The 20036-nt window shown below is 40.5% G+C and overlaps 1 protein-coding gene across 3 annotated transcripts in view; it reads left to right on the top strand.

Moving 5' to 3' along the window:
* LOC133657296 (CSC1-like protein 2) overlaps window positions 1–20036 on the top strand; it is a 29304-nt gene that overhangs the window by 511 nt on the left and 8757 nt on the right. Inside the window, exons 2-21 of one of the 3 annotated variants that reach the window (XM_062058451.1) lie at window positions 2592–2655; window positions 2765–2900; window positions 5763–5984; window positions 6115–6194; window positions 7846–7887; window positions 8772–8862; window positions 8944–8981; window positions 9095–9237; window positions 9535–9586; window positions 9660–9768; window positions 14946–15016; window positions 15462–15542; window positions 15672–15795; window positions 16024–16157; window positions 16232–16369; window positions 16471–16624; window positions 17183–17289; window positions 17401–17487; window positions 17571–17636; window positions 18015–18177. In XM_062058451.1, the coding sequence (XP_061914435.1) occupies window positions 5787–5984; window positions 6115–6194; window positions 7846–7887; window positions 8772–8862; window positions 8944–8981; window positions 9095–9237; window positions 9535–9586; window positions 9660–9768; window positions 14946–15016; window positions 15462–15542; window positions 15672–15795; window positions 16024–16157; window positions 16232–16369; window positions 16471–16624; window positions 17183–17289; window positions 17401–17487; window positions 17571–17636; window positions 18015–18177 (1878 nt within the window). In that variant the 5' untranslated portion in view covers window positions 2592–2655; window positions 2765–2900; window positions 5763–5786. The remainder of the gene's footprint in view (window positions 1–2591; window positions 2656–2764; window positions 2901–5762; window positions 5985–6114; window positions 6195–7845; window positions 7888–8771; window positions 8863–8943; window positions 8982–9094; window positions 9238–9534; window positions 9587–9659; window positions 9769–14945; window positions 15017–15461; window positions 15543–15671; window positions 15796–16023; window positions 16158–16231; window positions 16370–16470; window positions 16625–17182; window positions 17290–17400; window positions 17488–17570; window positions 17637–18014; window positions 18178–20036) is intronic. The other 2 variants (XM_062058450.1, XM_062058452.1) reach the window with 2 other exon arrangements.

The following is a 20036-nucleotide window of genomic DNA, read 5'->3' as shown; positions in this document are numbered from 1 at the left end:
CGTTGTGAAGTTGACGAATAGCAGAACAATAAGTAAACTGAGTGCACTGATACTGTTAGCGTTAGCGGCTGGCTAACTGATACCACATAGGCGCACAAATATGTTTTAATTCTAATGTTGTTGTTTTAGTTTTTAGCCACAATAGTTAATTAGATCAGATATAATAAAACTAGTATCGTGAATCCACACTTGAATTAATTTCAGTTCAGTTTCAGTTTATTTCGAACATGCATACGATACAATGTAATGCATCACACAATTCCAGTTGTTTCGTTACAACACGTCCGAAAAGGAGTAGGAAGAAGCAGAGCTTATTTAATCCTACCCCTTTTCATACCATATCAATTTTATCCAATGTCCTTGTTCACTGTAACAGAACAGTGAACAAATAAATAATATACCATAGTAAGCATACAAATATTAAATACATAAATAGTATTTGTCTCAATTAAAAAAGGAAAAATAGGGTTCAAAATGTTCATCATAATTCTTGTTCTGTGTACTTTGTCAACACTTGTAGTTTGAACCGTCTCTTAAACTGAATCATATTGGTGCTTTGTTTGATTTCTTTGGTTAATCCATTCCATAATTTAATTCCACATACTGATATACTAAAGGATATAAGTGTTGTACGAGCATGCAAATGTTTTAAAATAGATTTTCCTCTAAGGTTATATTTCTCCTCTTTTGTTGAGAAGAATTGTTGTACATTCTTGGGTAGCAGGTTATAGTTTGCTTTGTACATAATTTTTTTTTAAGGTTAGAAGTTGAAGGTGTCTGTTTATTTCTTCGTTGTGAAGTTTACGAATAGCAGAACAATAAGTAAACTGAGTGCGCTGATACTGTTAGCGGCTGGCTAACTGATACCACAAAGATGTTTTAATTCTAAGGGGGAAAAGATCTACGTTGTTATGTTTTTAGCAACAATAGTTAATTCAATCAGATTTAATAAAGCTAGTATCGTGAATCCACACTTGAATTAATTTCAGTTCAGTTCAGTTTCAGTTTATTTCGAACATGCATACGATAGATACAATGTAATGCATCACACAATTCCAGTTGTTTCATCACAGCACGTCCGAAAAGGAGTAGGAAGAAGCAGAGCTAATTTAGTCCTACCCCTTTTCATACCATAGCAATTTTATCCAATTTCCTTGTTCTCTGTAACAGAACAGTGAACAAATAAATAAATAATATAACATAGTAAGCATACAAATATTAAATACATAAATATTTGTCTCAATTAAAAAAGGAAAAATAGGGTTCAAGATGTTCATCATAATTCTTGTTCTGTGTACTTTGTGAACACTTGTAGTTTGAACCGTCTCTTAAACTGAATCATATTGGTGCTTTGTTTGATTTCTTTGGTTAATCCATTCCATAATTTAATTCCACATACTGATATACTAAAGGATATAAGTGTTGTACGAGCATACAAATGTTTTAAAATAGATTTTCCTCTAAGGTTATATTTCTCCTCTTTTGTTGAGAAGAATTGTTATACATTCTTGGGTAGCAGGTTATAGTTTGCTTTGTACATAATTTTAGCTGTTTGCAAATGCACCAAATCGTTGAATTTCAATAATTGTGATTTAATAAATAAAGGGTTTGTATGTTCTCTATATCCAATGTTATGTATTATTCTAATTGATCTTTTTTTTAACACAGTTAGTGAGTGAAGCGCACATTTATAGTTGTTTCCCCATATTTCTACACAATAACTCAGATATGGTAGTAGTTAATTAGATCAGCTATATTAAAACTATTATCGTGAATCCACACTTGAATTAATTGGTATTATAGGAAACCAATCATAATGACGTGCTGATGACACTGACTTCCTTGTTTTGTCAGCTGATGAAGTTTGCGTGTGTTCGGAGGCACTGTACAGATAAGGTAATGCAGCTATTCTCTCTGAGTCTATCTGGAGGAATTCGACCCATATCAAATCACCAATTCACATGTCTGACAACTTGACGTTAGCAATGTAATCCTGAGACAACCTCCTGACATTGCTCCCCCCTTGTCACAATACTAACTGCATTGTAATAGATGTAGGAGTAGATCTGCTTAAGTCTCTTTAAATACGGTGACAGAGACTGCTTAGCAGGCTAAAGTGTGCCACGAGATTCAGGACGTGCAGCCGTGGCGATGAAGGCACAGTGGGCTGTGCTGTGTCCTCCTTGGGCTCACATCGGCCCATTTGAACCCTGCGGTCTCTATTGGTTTATTGTTGCAACTCTGGCTGCATCTTGCTCCAGTGATGTCACAGAATTCCAGGGAGCGCATAAACGACTTAGTGTTAGGGTAGAAGAGCAGCATCACAAATGCTCCTAATAGTGAGTGGGTCGAAGGGCAAATATCAAGGAGTGCAACTGAGTAAATACATGTGCCAGCACTCTCCAGCAGGCATGTGTTGTGTTTTGCCCTTATAAAAAATATGGGCCCCTCAAACTGATAACCAAAGTATACACATCTACTTTCTATTAAACCGATGGCCGTCTTCAACCACATAAGTATTTCTAGATTGTGTAATCCGTCTACAAGTGTTCTTGTGCTGTTTTCCATGTTTTGCTCCTTATCTTGTTCAGGATCATGGGAAAGCTGGAGCCTATCAGAGATGACAGGGTGAAAGGCAGTGTGCACCATGGACAGGTCACAAAAGTCAATCACAGGGCACATATAAGACAGCCTCACATTCACACTTATGCACAAAATAAAGACACCAGTTAACCTTACATTCATGCTTTTGGGCTGTGGACAGGGAATCAGAGTATCCAGAGAAACCCCAAATGATATTCCAGATTTTACTTGGAGCCAGTGCAGGGAGGCTAGTACAGGAGAAATGTCGTGTCTCCGAGTTCTTGTCAGCACACATGCCTCAGCAGGACGGTTGGTAGGTGAGTTTCTAGAGACTTGTTCCAGCAGCTGTAATCCGACTTTGCCATTACAAAAACCCTCATCTATCATCTGGTATAACATTTGATCATAGTTTTTATTTCTGGGGTCATTAGACTAATAGTCTCCGCTCTAAAGTAGTGAGATTTACTGTATTTTACTGTTTTGTAAGAAAGTGGTGAGATTGAGGAGTTCAGATCTTTTTGAAGACCTACTTTAAATTTAGCAACTTAATCCGAATTGAAGTTTTGCTATTCCAACGAAATACTGTTTTTGATAGTTATCTGTTCCAAAAGGTCCAACAAAGATCAAGTCGTGTAAAAATTAAAGCACATTTTCCCTTAAGAAATAATAAAAATTCTAACAGTCTGTTCTAGACACCCAAAAATGGTAACACATTTTATAGTGAAAATATTTTTTTTATGTGCAGAAAACAATCTGAAATACATATAAATTACAAATGAAAAGGATGATTGAACATTTAATATCACCTTTATCTTTATTAACCCCTTTTGTTGACAATAAACCGAAAGTTAGGAGGGGAGGCGTTTTGCTATACGAGCTGTTTTTTAAATAAATTTAATCAAAATTGTTAGCTCTCTAAACTTTGTTTGGCCCCATGGTGGGCTATTTTGCTGCAGTACTCGGTTAAAAAAACAACACACAGAGACTCGCTAGTGCATGGGATTTGTTTAGGTATTCGATTCCGCGGAATGATATACAGGCAAACAGACTAGTTGGTTGAGCTTGTTTGGCTCTACAATAACCAAAGAGAATATACAAAAACTGGGGGAAGTATTTGGCTTAAAAAATATATATTTAAAACCAAATCATAAAAAAAGTGATGCATATACCGTAATTTCCGGACTATAAGCCGCTACTTTTTCCCCTCGTTCTGGTCCCTGCGGCTTATACAAGGGTGCGGCTTATTTACGGCCTGTTCTTCTCCGACACCGACGAAGAGGATTTCGGTGGTTTTAGTACGCAGGAGGAAGACGATGACACAATGATTAAAGACTGACTTTTCATATACCGGTAGGCTGGTTATTTTGATAACGTACAGGTGAGCACTTTGTATTACTTTGCACCGTTGTATTATTTGTACTCTGCACGAATGCTGTTCGCCATGTCAAAGATGTGAAAGTTTGATTGAATGATTGAAAGATTTATTGTTAATAAATGGGACGCTTTGCGTTCCCAAACAGTCATCTCTGTCCCGACAATCCCCTCCGTGGTAGCAGGAACCCCTATATACTACGGTAATTACACATCAAAACCCTGCGGCTTATAGTCGGGTGCGGCTTATATATGGAGCAATCTGTATGTTCCCCTAAATTTAGCTGGTGCGGCTTATAGTCCGGAAATTACAATTGAGTGTGAATTTGAGTGTTTTTGTGTTTAAAATATTTAAACGTTTGAATTTAAATTGAGTGTTAAAATATAAAAAAAATTGAACCTTCAATGAACACAAATGTTTTTGTCAGGAAAGTTTGACACTAGAAAGTTATTTTACAGTATATTCCCCCTATTTCCTTTGTTAAAATGCTTTCAAAATCCGAACAAATGTGTTAGGTCAGCATCACAGAAAGAAGTGTGTTTGACACTGTTCCACTATCATTGTAACAATAACAGTTTAGAAATGTGATTGTTCTATTAAAACATATAAAGAACTAAATAGTCGGTTTGCAACTTGCTCACAGTTACATATTTTTTAGTAACATTAGTGGTTTAAACAGAGCATATATATATATGTATGTATGTACTGTGTATGTATATATATATATATATATATATTAGATATCTATACTTTTCCACAATTACAAATTATATTAAATAAAAATTTCTTGTCGGTTGGAGAAATTTGTTTGGGATTTATGCTTGTCACTCACCGCTGTCTGATCCACACATACACGCAGGGAGCAGGTGCACTTACTGTACACAAAAGTAGTCCAAGAGAAGCAATTAACACTTTGCTGTCATGTTGTTGTAGGATTTTCATTGAATGATGGCTAATGTTAGCTCGCCTAATTGCCCTCATTAGTTAACATCGCACAAACCTAATGCGTGAGCAAGTGTTACGCACAGGCGTAGTCACGTCATTACATGCCGAAAGCCGTAAGAAGGCGGGATGAAATGCTTAAAACACATTTGAAAGTTGGCACCCTCTAAGCAGCAACATAAAAGTTGTCAATTGTTAAATTTGAATTTCTCTTTGGAAATGAATTATCTATCTATCTATCTAAACAGCCTCTTTTAATATAATTGAAAGTAGCATCGGCCCCAGCATTTTTTATATATTTTTGTATATGATATTCATCAATAATGTAGTCATTTGATTGATAAAGAGACAAGATTCCCCCAGAAGTTTAAAAGTCCTGATAAAAGCGGAACATTATTTTATGTTGGGTGGTTTTGTCTAAAGTAAAATACAATTTCCAGTAATTAAGTAATAAAAAGGTGAAGTAAGTTAAGCATTCTCATCATTTACATTTTATATAAATGTACAATTTATCCAAAGCTTGATGTGTTTGACCCCTGGAAGGGTCCATGAACTAAAGAACAGGGAACAAAAAAGAACCAATGTATTTCTACCAGCACAAAACAGGAAGAGAAAGCCGATTTATACAAACGTGTTTCAGTTGTCATACGTGTTGTCAGCAGTCAGGCTCGTGACGAATGCCGAGACAGCAATGTCAGCTATGGTCAAAGAGGACAGACACTTTTTATTCAGTGATGCCTGTTCTTCTTAGGTTTATTTATTTGTGTTTTGGCAGATGGTTTCTGTCTTACTTATTTTTTCTGTATATTAGTGATGGTAAACCTGAGTAGTCTTCTGTACTGAAAAGGTTGGCTTCTGCTTACAGGTCATCAGCATGTTGCAGTGAGCGATGCAATTGATGATATTAGGGATGGCCATCTTGGGGGCGCAGGCCTGCTCCGACTCGCAGAGCTGCGCGACAACGTTGGCACCCAATTCTACCTCCAAAGACTACTGCTACTCTGCCAGAATTCGCAGCACAGTGCTGCAGGGCTTACCTTTTGGTGGTGTACCGACTGTACTTGCCCTTGATTTTATGTGCTTTTTGGTGAGTTGTTGTGATATTTAAATGTAATCCTCATATATTGTATTTACATCACAATTCAGTCAGATCTTTTTTTCTGGTAGAACTTCAAGATGCTGTACGTTTTTACATATATTTTATTTTGTGCCTCCAGGGGTTGCTATTTGTGTTCTCCATCTTGCGAAAAGTAGCATGGGACTACGGACGCCTCGCTCTGGTGACCGACGCTGACAGGTAAATTAAAGTAGTGGTTGAAGTAGTTCTGCAAGAAAGTAATGGGATACTTTTCATAGAAAATATTATAAATTTTTAGCCGATAAAATATTTTCAAGCTTGCTTCTCAAGTCACTTTCTATAGTGCCTCTGTGGCAGACAGACAATTAAGATTAGTTTATTTCAAAGGGAACAATGCAATTTCATAAAACACATGACTACACATGGTTAAAAAAAGCCAGAATTAGCCAGAAGGCTAGTTTTCATCTGTAGTCCCCTGGCCAATCCTTATTTTAATTACCATGCTTTATATGATTTGACCATAGTCAGGAAGTGATGTTTTTCAAACTGGGACATGACACAAAAGGAAGCCTTGTTTAATGTATTTTTGCCACACAAGCACACCTTTTATTATTATTTGATGCCACAAAATTGAGCAATCTTCTGAAGGGGGTGATTTCCATTAGAAGCAAATCCCACAAGGTTTTTGAGGCAGACAAGAACTTAATTCCTGCATTTAAGCTTTTTTAAAAGCAGTTAATGCATGCGCATCAGGCTTTGTCACTTGACTTGTCTTGTTTTTAGTGTGAGCCGTAAAGGTGTGATCAGAGCTGAAGCTTAGGGAATAGCCCAGGATAACTACAGCACATCATACACAAACTTACAAAAGGTAATACACATGTTTACTTTTTTTACCATTCAAATGTACAGGTTATTGGTAATAGGGTGGTTTCTAACATGTTCTATGCCCCACAGCTTCGCAACACTTTGAATATGTTCTTGCACTGCCTACAGAAGGTGATGCCGGCAAATTTTACAAATGATTATCAAGCCACACTAAAAACAGAATTAGTACATGTAATTTGAAAAAGTATATTATTAAAAATAATTATCAATCTGGTACATCAAGAAAAAACTGTATATTCTTACAAGCGTACAGTCAAAATATGAGGAAAAAGTTATTTGTTTTTTTATTTGGATAAAGTGAGTTTGTTAAGTAGTACTAATATAAAAGCTATCATAGGATGAAAGACACAATATTAATAAATTACAACTTAATTGTTATATCTGTGGTCCTATTTGTTGTACTTAGAATGTATCCTAAACTTGAATTTTTACACATTAACTATAACTCTGATTTGAGAACTCCGGTTGTAATGGTTCCTGGATGTCATATAAGATATGATAGATATGTTTTATAAAACAACAATACTGATAATCACAATAATTATTTTCAACACCAAAGGGACATTATTGCGGACCTCCATGACTGCAAAAGGCTTCACCCCTTGACACACTGCTTCATAACCTACAGCTGCATTCTTTTAGATGTTACAGCTCCACTATTTTTGCAGCTGCACGTAAACTGAAATTGGGTTGGAGCGTAGCGGGATGATAAGAGGAGGTGGCAGCTGCCCAAGTCATTTCTCAAATGTTATTTCATTTATAGACTATTTTCCCAATGTTGATATGCAATTTCACAAACAGAACTGCGGTTTTCAATCTGTTTGCTGTAAAAGAGCGTGCAAGCAGTGTGCGTTGTACTAAAACACACAGAGAAGCCCATCAGTATGCCTGGGGTGTGAGATGTTTCTCCAGTGTCGCTCAGAGCCTGGAGTATCAAGCAGGGCTGCCACACAACCAATTTACATTATTTCTGTCTTTTCACCAGGAGAATGGATCAGCGTTACAGTCGCCTGGATGAACGGGAATAGTATGTTATGTTTATGTATTGGTGACCTTGCCTTATCTCTTCTCTTGTCCCCCTCTCTCTATTGTTGATCTAGCTAGCGTGTTTGTTCTACTTGGACTACTTTAGGTTTTCCCCCTTTTTGGTGGTTTAGTATTTCTTCTCCAGGTGTTTCCCAGTCTTTGCCAGACTCCTAAATGAGTCTCCCTCTTTTTCTTGTCAGTGCCATTCTTGTGCTGCTGGGCGTCCTTGTCTTTTAATCAGATCTGTACTAATCTCTGTATTAACCTCTTTATGAAGCATAGCCTCCTTCTGTGTGTTGGCACAGTATCAGCCACACACACAGACAGGAGTAGAGCAGTAACGCCGGTTTATTTATTCTACACTTCATGTGGACTCCTACACTTGAGACAACTCTCTCCAGTCTCCCATTAAAGTGAGAGGGGGCAGGGGGCTGCAGGGTAGCATCATTCTTTTGATATACCTGGTTTGAGTTCTAACAACCTATTTCCTGGTCATATATTCCAAAAAGTACTAATCTGGCAACCTCTTCTTCCAATGCCTGAAATAGGAGTTTGATGCTTTTTACTAAAGAGATAGCAAGTTGGTTCTGCTTGAAGCAAATCCCAAAATAATCTGCCTCTTGTTTTTTTTTCTGGGTTTTCCTTTTTTTTCCTATTTCTGTGACTTCTGCCCTTAAATTTTGGCCTTGTATTTTTCCAATGAGGAATTTACAAGCAGCAGGTCTTTAACCTATACTATACTTTGTGTGTAGCCAATTTAACTGCATTCCTCTATTTGCGTTCGTGTGTTATCAGCTTTCCCATTCTACTAACAGTAATCATTGACACAAATATTTTAAGTTGATACACCATACAAATGCTGCATGTTGCGTTTTCTTCCCACAGTGTGTCTGCTGCAATGACAACAGAGACACCTGAACGCTATGAGCGCCTCACATCAGTTTCCAGCTCAGTGGACATGGATCAAAGAGACACAGTAAGAATGCCATTTATTTTTAGCAGGTGGACAATGATGTTCTTTCTGCCATGTTTCCCTCATATTACTGCTCTGTTTTAGGGCTTCTGCTCCTGGCTTACTGCCATCTTCCGCATCAAGTGAGTCAGGCTGATCTTTATTGCTATGGATACAAGAAAAATTAATTATATTGAAAGTTTTACTTCAGATGTTAAACCGATAACCAATCATTTTTGGTGTGATTCACCTTTAGAGACGACGAGATAAGGGAAAAATGTGGCGAGGATGCAGTATATTATTTGTCCTTCCAGCGGCACATCATCGGCCTACTCGTAGTGGTGGGCGTGCTCTCAGTGGGTATAGTTTTACCTGTAAACTTCTCTGGAAATCTACTTGGTGAGTTGTCATGTGAACACATTCCTAGCTGGTCAACTAGTTTGACTTTGCAATGTATTTGTACATTACGTTACTGTAAGGAAGCTTCCTGCTACACAAACATGCCTGTTAAATTAATATGTTAAACATATATATTTTTTTGTCTTCGTCTTGTGCCATGGATTGGCATTTCCCCGTAGGAGATCATGTTTTTCTTTTTATCTTGTTAAAAAAATTCTAAATGGTCCACTTTCTGCTGCTATACAGTGCATTTTTAAAGACAATATTGAAAATATTCATTGTACTTTTATATTTCAGAGAATAATGCATATAGTTTTGGGAGAACTACAATAGGGAATCTGGATGCAAAGTGAGTGATTTTTATGGAATACTTTTCTCACCGGAAGTGGTCTCCACTGCTCAACACTTTTTTTCTTTTCCAGTGATCCACTTTTGTGGCTCCACACCATATTTGCATTCTTCTACCTGTTACTGACAGTATACAGCATGAGACGACACACTTCCAAGATGCATTATCGAGAAGATGATCTGGTAGGTGGCATGATTTTAGTGGCTGTTTCACAAAATTCCCACTACACCAGGAGTGTTTAAAGGGAAACTTCGGTTTTTTTCAACCTGGGCCCTGTTTTCATAATTTTTTCTGTATATGTGAGTGCTGGATAAAACATTTTTTGAGGTCGCGCCAGTATTGAGCAGGGCAGGCAGCCTCCAGCCCAGCTAACGCTCGTACACAGGGCAACTGGCTCTCGTCAAAATTCGGCCTATAAACATGCATTTTTTTCACACTGACAGGCTCAGATAGTTACAATGAGTGTCCGACAACATACTAAAAAGGAGAAATTAACGTATGTCTCTACCTTTAGCTGGAGATCGCTGTGTGTTGTGAGCTGTGTCCAAATCTCACCACGCTACAAATCTCGTTCCGAAATCTCGCGATAACTCGCGACAAAACACCGGTGGAAAAACAGTTACCTGACTGAGGTGAAGAGAGATGACTGAAGTGATTTTCTGCCTCCACTATAAAACTAAAATAACAGTCTTCGGTAATCCAACAGAAAATCACTTCAGTCATCTCTCTTCACCTCAGTCAGGTAACTGTTTTTCCACCGGTGTTTTGTCGCGAGTTATCGCGAGATTTCGGAACGAGATTTGTAGCGTGGTGAGATTTGGACACAGCTCACAACACACAGCGATCTCCAGCTAAAGGTAGAGACATACGTTAATTTCTCCTTTCTAGTATGTTGTCGGACACTCATTGTAACTATCTGAGCCTGTCAGTGTGAAAAAAATGCATGTTTATAGGCCGAATTTTGACGAGAGCCAGTTGCCCTGTGTACGAGCGTTAGCTGGGCTGGAGGCTGCCTGCCCTGCTCAATACTGGCGCGACCTCAAAAAATATTTTATCCAGCACTCACATATACAGAAAAAATTATGAAAACAGGGCCCAGGTTGAAAAAAACCGAAGTTTCCCTTTAAGGTGCGACCGCGGTGCCAATTTTGACCCGCAACTCATTTTTTATAGGTCCTTGACAGATTGTAAAAAAACACAATTAATTAATTATTGAGATATGCTATTAGTGCTGTCAAACAATATTTTTTTCCAAATCAGATTAATCACATTTTAGAATTTGGTAAGTATTACTAGTAGCATTACTAGCTTGCATAATTTCAATTAACTAAAGTGACACAATGTGTTCCCCTATTAAAAAACAACATATCCCATTATAAACTTGTATAAACACATTGCTATCTAAGTAACTAAGATATTTAATTGTGTACATTTAACCTACAGGCTGTGCTGTCTTAGAACAGAGTTATCGATCTATACATAAAGGAATACGACACAGGCGATTGATTGATTGAAACTTTTATTAGAAGATTGCACAGTTCAGTACATATTCCGTACAATTGACCACTAAATGGTAACACCCGAATAAGTTTTTCAACTTGTTTAAGTTGGGGTCCGCGTAAATTAATTCATGGTAAGGGTGTTTTATTTTTACAAATGTATTAACACAACTCACGCAATGTCATATAAACCGGAAATGAAGCAAAGTGAACTCTCAATTTGCATTTATCACTTAAATTGGATCAACCTTTATCAATTAACAATATAAAACTTTTACAAATAAAAATAGAAGAATTGCAACATAATTAAACTCAAATAGAAACATGACTTTTATAAAGCCAGAACAATATTTAAGGTTTTTCTTATGCCAAGAAAGTATATTGTGTCTATTTACAGTATTTTAGTTGTTTAAAAAAAGTATGGACCCAGATTTCCCTCGCCCGGACGCGGGTCACCGGGGCCCCCCTCTGGAGCCAGGCCCAGAGGTGGGGCACGATGGCGAGCGCCTGGTGGCCGGGCCTGTCCCCATGGGGCCCGGCCACCAGGGGGACAGGCCATGAAGAGGCAACGTGGGTTCCCCCTCCAATGGGCTCACCACCCATAGCAGGGGTCATAGAGGTCGGGTGCGATGTGAGCTGGGCGGCAGCCGAAGGCAGGGCACTTGGCGGTCCGATCCTCGGCTACAGAAGCTAGCTCTTGGGACGTGGAACGTCACCTCGTTGGGGGGGAAGGAGCCTGAGCTAGTGCGTGAGGTGGAGAAGTTCCGACTAGACATAGTCGGACTCACTTCGACGCACAGCAAGGGCTCTGGAACCAGTTCTATCGAGAGGGGCTGGACTCTCTTCTACTCTGGCGTTGCCGGCAGTGAGAGGCGACGGGCTGGGGTGGCAATTCTTGTTGCCCCCCGGCTCAGAGCCTGCATGTTGGAGTTCAACCCGGTGGACGAGAGGGTAGCTTCCCTCCGCCTTCGGTTGGAGGAACGGGTCCTGACTGTGGTTTGCGCTTACGCGCCAAACCGCAGCTCAGAGTACCCACCCTTTTTGGATTCACTCGAGGGAGTACTTGGGTGATTCCCTTGTTCTACTGGGGGACTTCAACGCTCATGTTGGCAGCGACAGTGAAACCTGGAGAGGCGTGATTGGGAAGAATGGCTGCCCGGATCTGAACCCGAGCGGTGTTTTGTTATTGGACTTTTGTGCCCGTCACAGATTGTCCATAACGAACACCATGTTCAAACATAAGGGTGTCCATGTGTGCACTTGGCACCAGGACACCCTAGGCCGCAGTTCCATGATCGACTTTGTAGTTGTGTCGTCGGATTTGCGGCCTCATGTTTTGGACACTCGGGTGAAGAGAGGGGCGGAGCTTTCTACCGATCACCACCTGGTGGTGAGTTGGCTGCGATGGTGGGGGAGGATGCCGGACAGACCTGGCAGGCCCAAACGCATTGTGAGGGTTTGCTGGGAACGTCTGGCAGAGTCTCCTGTCAGAGAGAGTTTTAATTCCCACCTCCGGAAGAACTTTGAACATGTCACGAGGGAGGTGCTGGACATTGAGTCCGAATGGACCATGTTCCGCACCTCTATTGTCGAGGCGGCTGATTGGAGCTGTGGCCGCAAGGTAGTTGGTGCCTGTCGTGGCGGTAATCCTAGAACCCGTTGGTGGACACCGGCGGTGAGGGATGCCGTCAAGCTGAAGAAGGAGTCCTATCGGGTTCTTTTGGCTCATAGGACTCCTGAGGCAGCGGACAGGTACCGACAGGCCAAGCGGTGTGCGGCTTCGGCGGTCGCGGATGCAAAAACTCGGACATGGGAGGAGTTCGGGGAAGCCATGGAAAACGACTTCCGGACGGCTTCAAAGCGATTCTGGACCACCATCCGCCGCCTCAGGAAGGGGAAGCAGTGCAATATCAACACCGTGTACGGTGAGGATGGTGTTCTGCTGACCTCGACTGCGGATGTTGTGGATCGGTGGAGGGAATACTTCGAAGACCTCCTCAATCCCACCAACACGTCTTCCTATGAGGAAGCAGTGCCTGGGGAATCTGTGGTGGGCTCTCCTATTTCAGGGGCTGAGATTGCTGAGGTAGTTAAAAAGCTCCTCGGTGGCAAGGCCCCGGGGGTGGATGAGATCCGCCCAGAGTTCCTTAAGGCTCTGGATGCTGTGGGGCTGTCTTGGTTGACAAGACTCTGCAGCATCGCGTGGACATCGGGGGCGGTACCTCTGGATTGGCAGACCGGGGTGGTGGTTCCTCTCTTTAAGAAGGGGAACCGGAGGGTGTGTTCTAACTATCGTGGGATCACACTCCTCAGCCTTCCCGGTAAGGTCTATTCAGGTGTGCTGGAGAGGAGGCTACGCCGGATAGTCGAACCTCGGATTCAGGAGGAACAGTGTGGTTTTCGTCCTGGTCGTGGAACTGTGGACCAGCTCTATACTCTCGGCAGGGTCCTTGAGGGTGCATGGGAGTTTGCCCAACCAGTCTACATGTGTTTTGTTGACTTGGAGAAGGCATTCGACCGTGTCCCTCGGGAAGTCCTGTGGGGAGTGCTCAGAGAGTATGGGGTATCGGACTGTCTGATTGTGGCGGTCCGCTCCCTGTATGATCAGTGCCAGAGTTTGGTCCGCATTGCCGGCAGTAAGTCGGACACGTTTCCAGTGAGGGTTGGACTCCGCCAAGGCTGCCCTTTGTCACCGATTCTGTTCATAACTTTTATGGACAGAATTTCTAGGCGCAGTCAAGGCGTTGAGGGGATCTGGTTTGGTGGCTGCAGGATTAGGTCTCTGCTTTTTGCAGATGACGTGGTCCTGATGGCTTCATCTGGCCAGGATCTTCAGCTCTCGCTGGATCGGTTCGCAGCTGATTGTGAAGCGACTGGGATGAGAATCAGCACCTCTAAGTCCGAATCCATGGTTCTCGCCCGGAAAAGGGTGGAGTGCCATCTCCGGGTTGCGGAGGAGACCCTGCCCCAAGTGGAGGAGTTCAAGTACCTCGGAGTCTTGTTCACGAGTGAGGGAAGAGTGGATCGTGAGATCGACAGGCGGATCGGTGCGGCGTCTTCAGTAATGCGGACGCTGTATCGATCCGTTGTGGTGAAGAAGGAGCTGAGCCGAAAGGCAAAGCTCTCAATTTACCGGTCGATCTACGTTCCCATCCTCACCTATGGTCATGAGCTTTGGGTTATGACCGAAAGGACAAGATCACGGGTACAAGCGGCCGAAATGAGTTTCCTCCGCCGGGTGGCGGGGCTCTCCCTTAGAGATAGGGTGAGAAGCTCTGCCATCCGGGGAGAGCTCAAAGTAAAGCCGCTGCTCCTCCACATCGAGAGGAGCCAGATGAGGTGGTTCGGGCATCTGGTCAGGATGCCACCCGAACGCCTCCCTAGGGAGGTGTTTAGGGCACGTCCGACCGGTAGGAGGCCACGGGGAAGACCCAGGACACGTTGGGAAGACTATGTCTCCCGGCTGGCCTGGGAACGCCTCGGGATCCCCCGGGAGGAGCTGGACGAAGTGGCTGGGGAGAGGGAAGTCTGGGCTTCCCTGCTTAAGCTGCTGCACCCGCGACCCGACCTCGGATAAGCGGAAGAAGATGGATGGATGGATGGATAAAAAAACTTGGTTAAAAGATTTTAGTGCACATAGCTACTATTTTGAGCCCATTCAACAATACCACAATAATAATAATAATAACTATGATCATTTTGCTCACAATAATCGTTATATGAAATTTCAATATCGTTACATCCCTTTTTTAAAGTGGCACCTTCCATCCTTCAATTTTTCTGAATGTGGCCATCGCCGGAAAAAGTTTGGACACAGGGCACATGACATTTATCAGTTCTTTTTTTCCATTTGAATGCAGGTAAAACGGACTCTATTTGTTAATGGAATCTCCAAATATGCAGAGGAAACAGACATAAAGCAACACTTTGAGTAAGAAGGGTTTTTTTCTGCCCGTTTGTTAATTTTGCATTGAACTTCTCATAACATCTCCTGTATAGATTCTCATTTCCTGCCCGCTTATGTAGCCTGTAACTGTATTAGAGCGTATGGGACATGCCTTTTCCTCTTAATACTGTTTTTTCCCCACAACTACAAGACAATGGTAGGCTTATAAGTGTAAATGTCTATAATAGAAGCCAGATGAGTGGAATTATGCAAGTCATGTGTCATTGGCTACTATAGGGGGAGGGGATTGACCCTTATCCCACCAGCATTTCAGTAGCCGGTATTCCCTTATGTCTTTGCTGCAACTCGTAAGCATTTTATTGTTGCAATATTTCCTTTTGGTACATGGCTGAACTTATTAAAGAAATAAATAACTTATGTTCTATAAGACTATTGTATTAATATTTTGTCTCTCACTTTTCTGTAATAGGCAGGCATATGAAAACTGTACCGTGCTGGAAGCTCGTATCTGTTACAATGTGGCAAGGCTAATGTATCTCAACTCTGAAAGGTACCAGTTCCACACAGAGGAATATGTGTGTTTAGCTTCTATAAAAATTGTGCGTATTATTTGAAAACTGATCCTGATATTCTTGACTGACTCACTTTTTAGCGTGACCTAATATTTGTTTGCATGCAGGAAGAAGGCAGAGCGCAGCAAGAAATTCTTCCTTGATCTGCAGGCTAAAGAGCACATCACCACCATGATAAACCCAAAGCCGTGCGGACATCTTTGCTGTTGCATCATCAAAGGTTGCGAACAGGTCAGAAGGATATTTCCTTGCTTTACTCGAAACATACTATTAAAGATTTCTCACTCAATGTTTATTTGTGGACACAAAGAAAAAGCTGGTTGTCTGCCATATAGAACCAAGAAATTATAAGGTTAAAAGCAACACTGAAATTACCAAATGACATATTGCTTTTTGTTGGTGTAAGTAATTACAACCAAAATTTACTACAAATCCTTTTTTTCCCCATGCCATTTACAGGAAGAAGCAGTGAGTTATTATACCAAGCTGGAAGCCCAATTGAAAGATGGCTCCAGGAAGGAGAGAGAGAAGGTCAACAGGAAACCCTTGGGAATGGCATTTGTCACCTTTCAAAACGAGTCCATAACTGCTATGCAAGTGAAATGATGATGACATTTTAGAGCTTTTTTTTCTTTTTGTAACTGTTTTAAATTTGTTTTTATTGCAGTATCTTGAAGGACTTTAATGCTTGCAAATTTCAAGGCTGCCACTGTCGCAGAGAACCTCAAAGCTCTGCTTTCAGTGAGAAACTGCAGACACACAATTGGACTGTAAACTACGCCCCTGATCCGCACAATGTTTACTGGTGAGTTGGAATTAAAGCGACAGCATTGGAAATATCCGTTAAGCAGACATGAGTGCTAGCTAATGTCAATTTAACCGATATGTAACCTTTCATCTCTATAGGGAGCATCTGTCCTTGGGGGGATTCTCGTGGTGGATCCGCTGCTTGATCATCAATTGTGTCCTCTTCTTGCTCCTCTTCTTCCTCACCACCCCAGCCGTCATTATCTCCACCATGGACAAGTTTAATGTCACCAAACCAGTGGAGTACTTAAACGTGAGCCAGAATGTTATAAGTGCTCTTCGTGTCTTGCATAATTGACGGATTGTCATCTTAACCACTCTTGCAGAGCATGATTTATCCAACCCAATACTAATTATTTTGATCTGCAAAAGTGATAAAATAACAATAACAATACAGTAAAAACGAGTGCAGAGGACTGACTGTGTGCTGTCCCCATGACGCAATCACTGATTATCTGTCAAGAAAATGTGTTTAAAGTTGCAACCAGTCGAGTGCTGACAAATACTGTATGTACTGATATGACCGTTAACCCTAGTTATCTTGAGCAGCTAGGGTAAGATAGCATTTAAAATCTACATTCCACTTGCTTCTACATAGAATAATAATCCTTGTACGTTTGAATGGGAACAGGAAACTGACAGTTGATCTCAACTGTCTCTGCTGTCTTGCGCAGTAATCCATACAATTTTCAAGAGCCTTGATTAGAAGTTTCATAAAAACATGTTCCTGTTGATCTAACCTTTAACCTCACTTCAAATGCTCAGTTTAGCCAAGTCTCAACATGTCACTGTCTATTTGTTTATCCCACAGAATCCAATTATTACTCAGTTTTTCCCCACCCTCCTCCTGTGGTCTTTCTCTGCCTTACTTCCGACAATTGTTTACTACTCTGCCTTCTTTGAAGCCCACTGGACCCGGTAAGGTTCTCACTTATTTCAATCATCTGCCCAGGATGTTCTAACGTTGTACAAGTGTCCTGTTTATGTAATTTCACTACTGATTCTGATCTTGTATTCTTTTTCTTCCAGGTCTGTAGAGAATAGAACCACTATGCATAAATGCTACACTTTCCTAATATTCATGGTCCTCCTACTGCCATCCCTTGGTTTAAGCAGGTATATATAAAATATAAAAAATATGCATTAAGCAAGGTATAGCTCAGTTTAAATGCTTCCGCATTTCTGTTTTCATTCCCCAGTTTGGATCTTTTCTTTCGATGGCTTTTTGACAAAAGTTTCTTGGCAGATGCTAAAGTGAGGTTTGAGTAAGTAGCATACATATCACCCAGATTTTTTTATTTTTTTAAATTAAGCTTTGTACCAGTCATTCACTTTACTTACTGTATATGCCACAAGCTTTACCCTGTTCAATCTTTTTTGCACTGGAACATATTTGTTTAAGTTGCTCTACTTTTGTTTTAAGTTCTCGCAAAGGTTAAGGCACTTTGAAAATGTATCAGTGAATTAAAATGCTGAAATTATTTGTAGAATATAACATAGTAGTAGTCATTAATGATGTAAATCACACGTTTCATGCAATCACACCTAAAACTATTTTTACAGTAGGATGTTTATTTACTGTAACTGAATAGGTCTGCTGAAAATAGACCTAATTTAAAAATAACCTGTTTTTTTTTCTTTAGGTGTGTCTTCCTTCCTGACAATGGAGCCTTCTTTGTGAACTATGTCATTGCATCTGCATTTATTGGAAATGCCATGGACCTGCTCAGGATCCCTGGTCTGCTTATGTACATGATTCGTCTTTGCCTGGCTAGATCTGCAGCTGAACGTAGGAATGTCAAGAGGGTTCGTATGCAGTCGTCTTGACAACCACGCATTAACATGATATTTTACTACCAAGTCAGTGTTTCCCATAAGACTGCAATCTATTTGTGTTGCGGCACATCTAGTCATGGCAGTCCAAATTCATTTGTGCCCGGCTGCCACGTATAAATGAATGTATGGGAAACACTGTAGGTATAATGGAGCTTTCTAATTAACACATATCCTCACGTAAGACTTTTTGAGTTCAATGTTGTGCTGCGGCTGGTACTTGTGAAGTCATACTTTTATATATTGTACATTCACATGGGACGTTGAAAATGTTTTGCTAAAGCGTTAAAACGATGTAAAAAAACAAAAAACATTTAATTTGAAAAGTTGTAGGAATCAATAAGTACGGTTTATTTGTTTCACACATGCCTACGGTAATAAGTCACATAAAGGAACGTTACGTGGTTCCAATTGCATATGTTCGAAAATGAGTAGGAAGAAGCAAAGCTTACAAGGTTTTGTTTGCTTACCAATTGTATCCATTGTAAGTGTATTGCGTCATGCTGTCATTGTGCGCGCTGTGGCCCAGCATGTCTGTCTTCAGCACTTTTTTTTATCAAGGTTGTCTCCCCTAGATCTGCCATGTTTAGCTATAGTAGTGGCGCCAGGTACAGACACATGGTCGGTTTTCACCATGAGGAAAGCTCATGTTTTTGACTGTTTGACGTGTGTTGCACTACTCATGGTACTAGATATGGGGAGACCCGTGTAAAATGCCCTAGGGCCATCCAGAAAAGATACTACTCCTTCATACATCCTTGCCCTCATCACATATTTACAAAGTTCAAGATTGGCTCATGAGACAAGCAGCCAGACAATGAGGGGTGCACAATAAAATATATTCATATCTGAATCGTGATTCTTATTAATCTTGAATCGATTTTTAAAAAGTACGTTTTTAGGTCATCTCCATGCAACCAAAATTAGCTTTTTAAATCTGTAACTTGTTTTCAAAAATGTTTATTATAGATATTATACCAAATAACTAGTGCTGTCAAATTATTAATTTGTTTAAGCATATTAATCGCACTTTTAAACTAGGATGAATCATGATTAATCACAGTCAAATAATTTGCTTGCAAAATTAAAATGAACAAGATCCCATATTTGTACTCTAATGTTGTTTTATTCTCAGTGTCATATACAAACATGTTTTAATTGTTTTACTTAACTTCAAGTCATTGATTTGCTCAAATCTTGATGACAGTGTAGTAAGAGCCTACCCCAGCTGCACTCGGGCGGAAGATAGGGTACACCCTAGAAAAGTCGCCACATCATCACAGGGCCAACACAGCTAAACAGACAACCATTCACATTTACATTAATACACTGTTAAAAATAAATTAAGAATGATCTGTTGTATAAAAAAGTAGTGCTGTCACATTATTATTGTTTTGAGTCAAAACACGCTTTGAATTAGGATTAATCCTGATTAATCACAGGTTATTACTTGCTTGTATAATTTAAAATAACTTTAGGACCCCAATATTATGACACAATGCAATTTAATTGTCAGATTGTCATCCAGGAATTTTAAAAAAAAGTTTTAGTTTAATACATGTAATTTTCATATTATAAAGCAGGGTCCCCAAACTACGGCTCACCCGCATCCAAAATCTGTCCCGTGGGAAGTTCCAAGTTTTTTTTAGTTTTTTAAATTATTATTATTTTAAATCTGTCCTTTCTAATCCATTTTCTACCGCTTGTTACTCTCTGGGTCTCCTAGCCACTCAGGCAAATCATATTGTCTAAAAATGCATTTTCCCATCGATAACGTGACATCATCGCGCCGCAGTGTCGGGCGAGCGAGTGAGCGGCAAGTGTGCGCTCTT

This window comes from Entelurus aequoreus, linkage group LG09, assembly GCF_033978785.1.
Source record: "Entelurus aequoreus isolate RoL-2023_Sb linkage group LG09, RoL_Eaeq_v1.1, whole genome shotgun sequence".
Lineage (NCBI taxonomy): Eukaryota > Metazoa > Chordata > Actinopteri > Syngnathiformes > Syngnathidae > Entelurus > Entelurus aequoreus.
The sequence above is the reverse complement of the archived record's forward strand: the minus strand, read 5'-3'. Positions and strand labels throughout refer to the sequence as shown.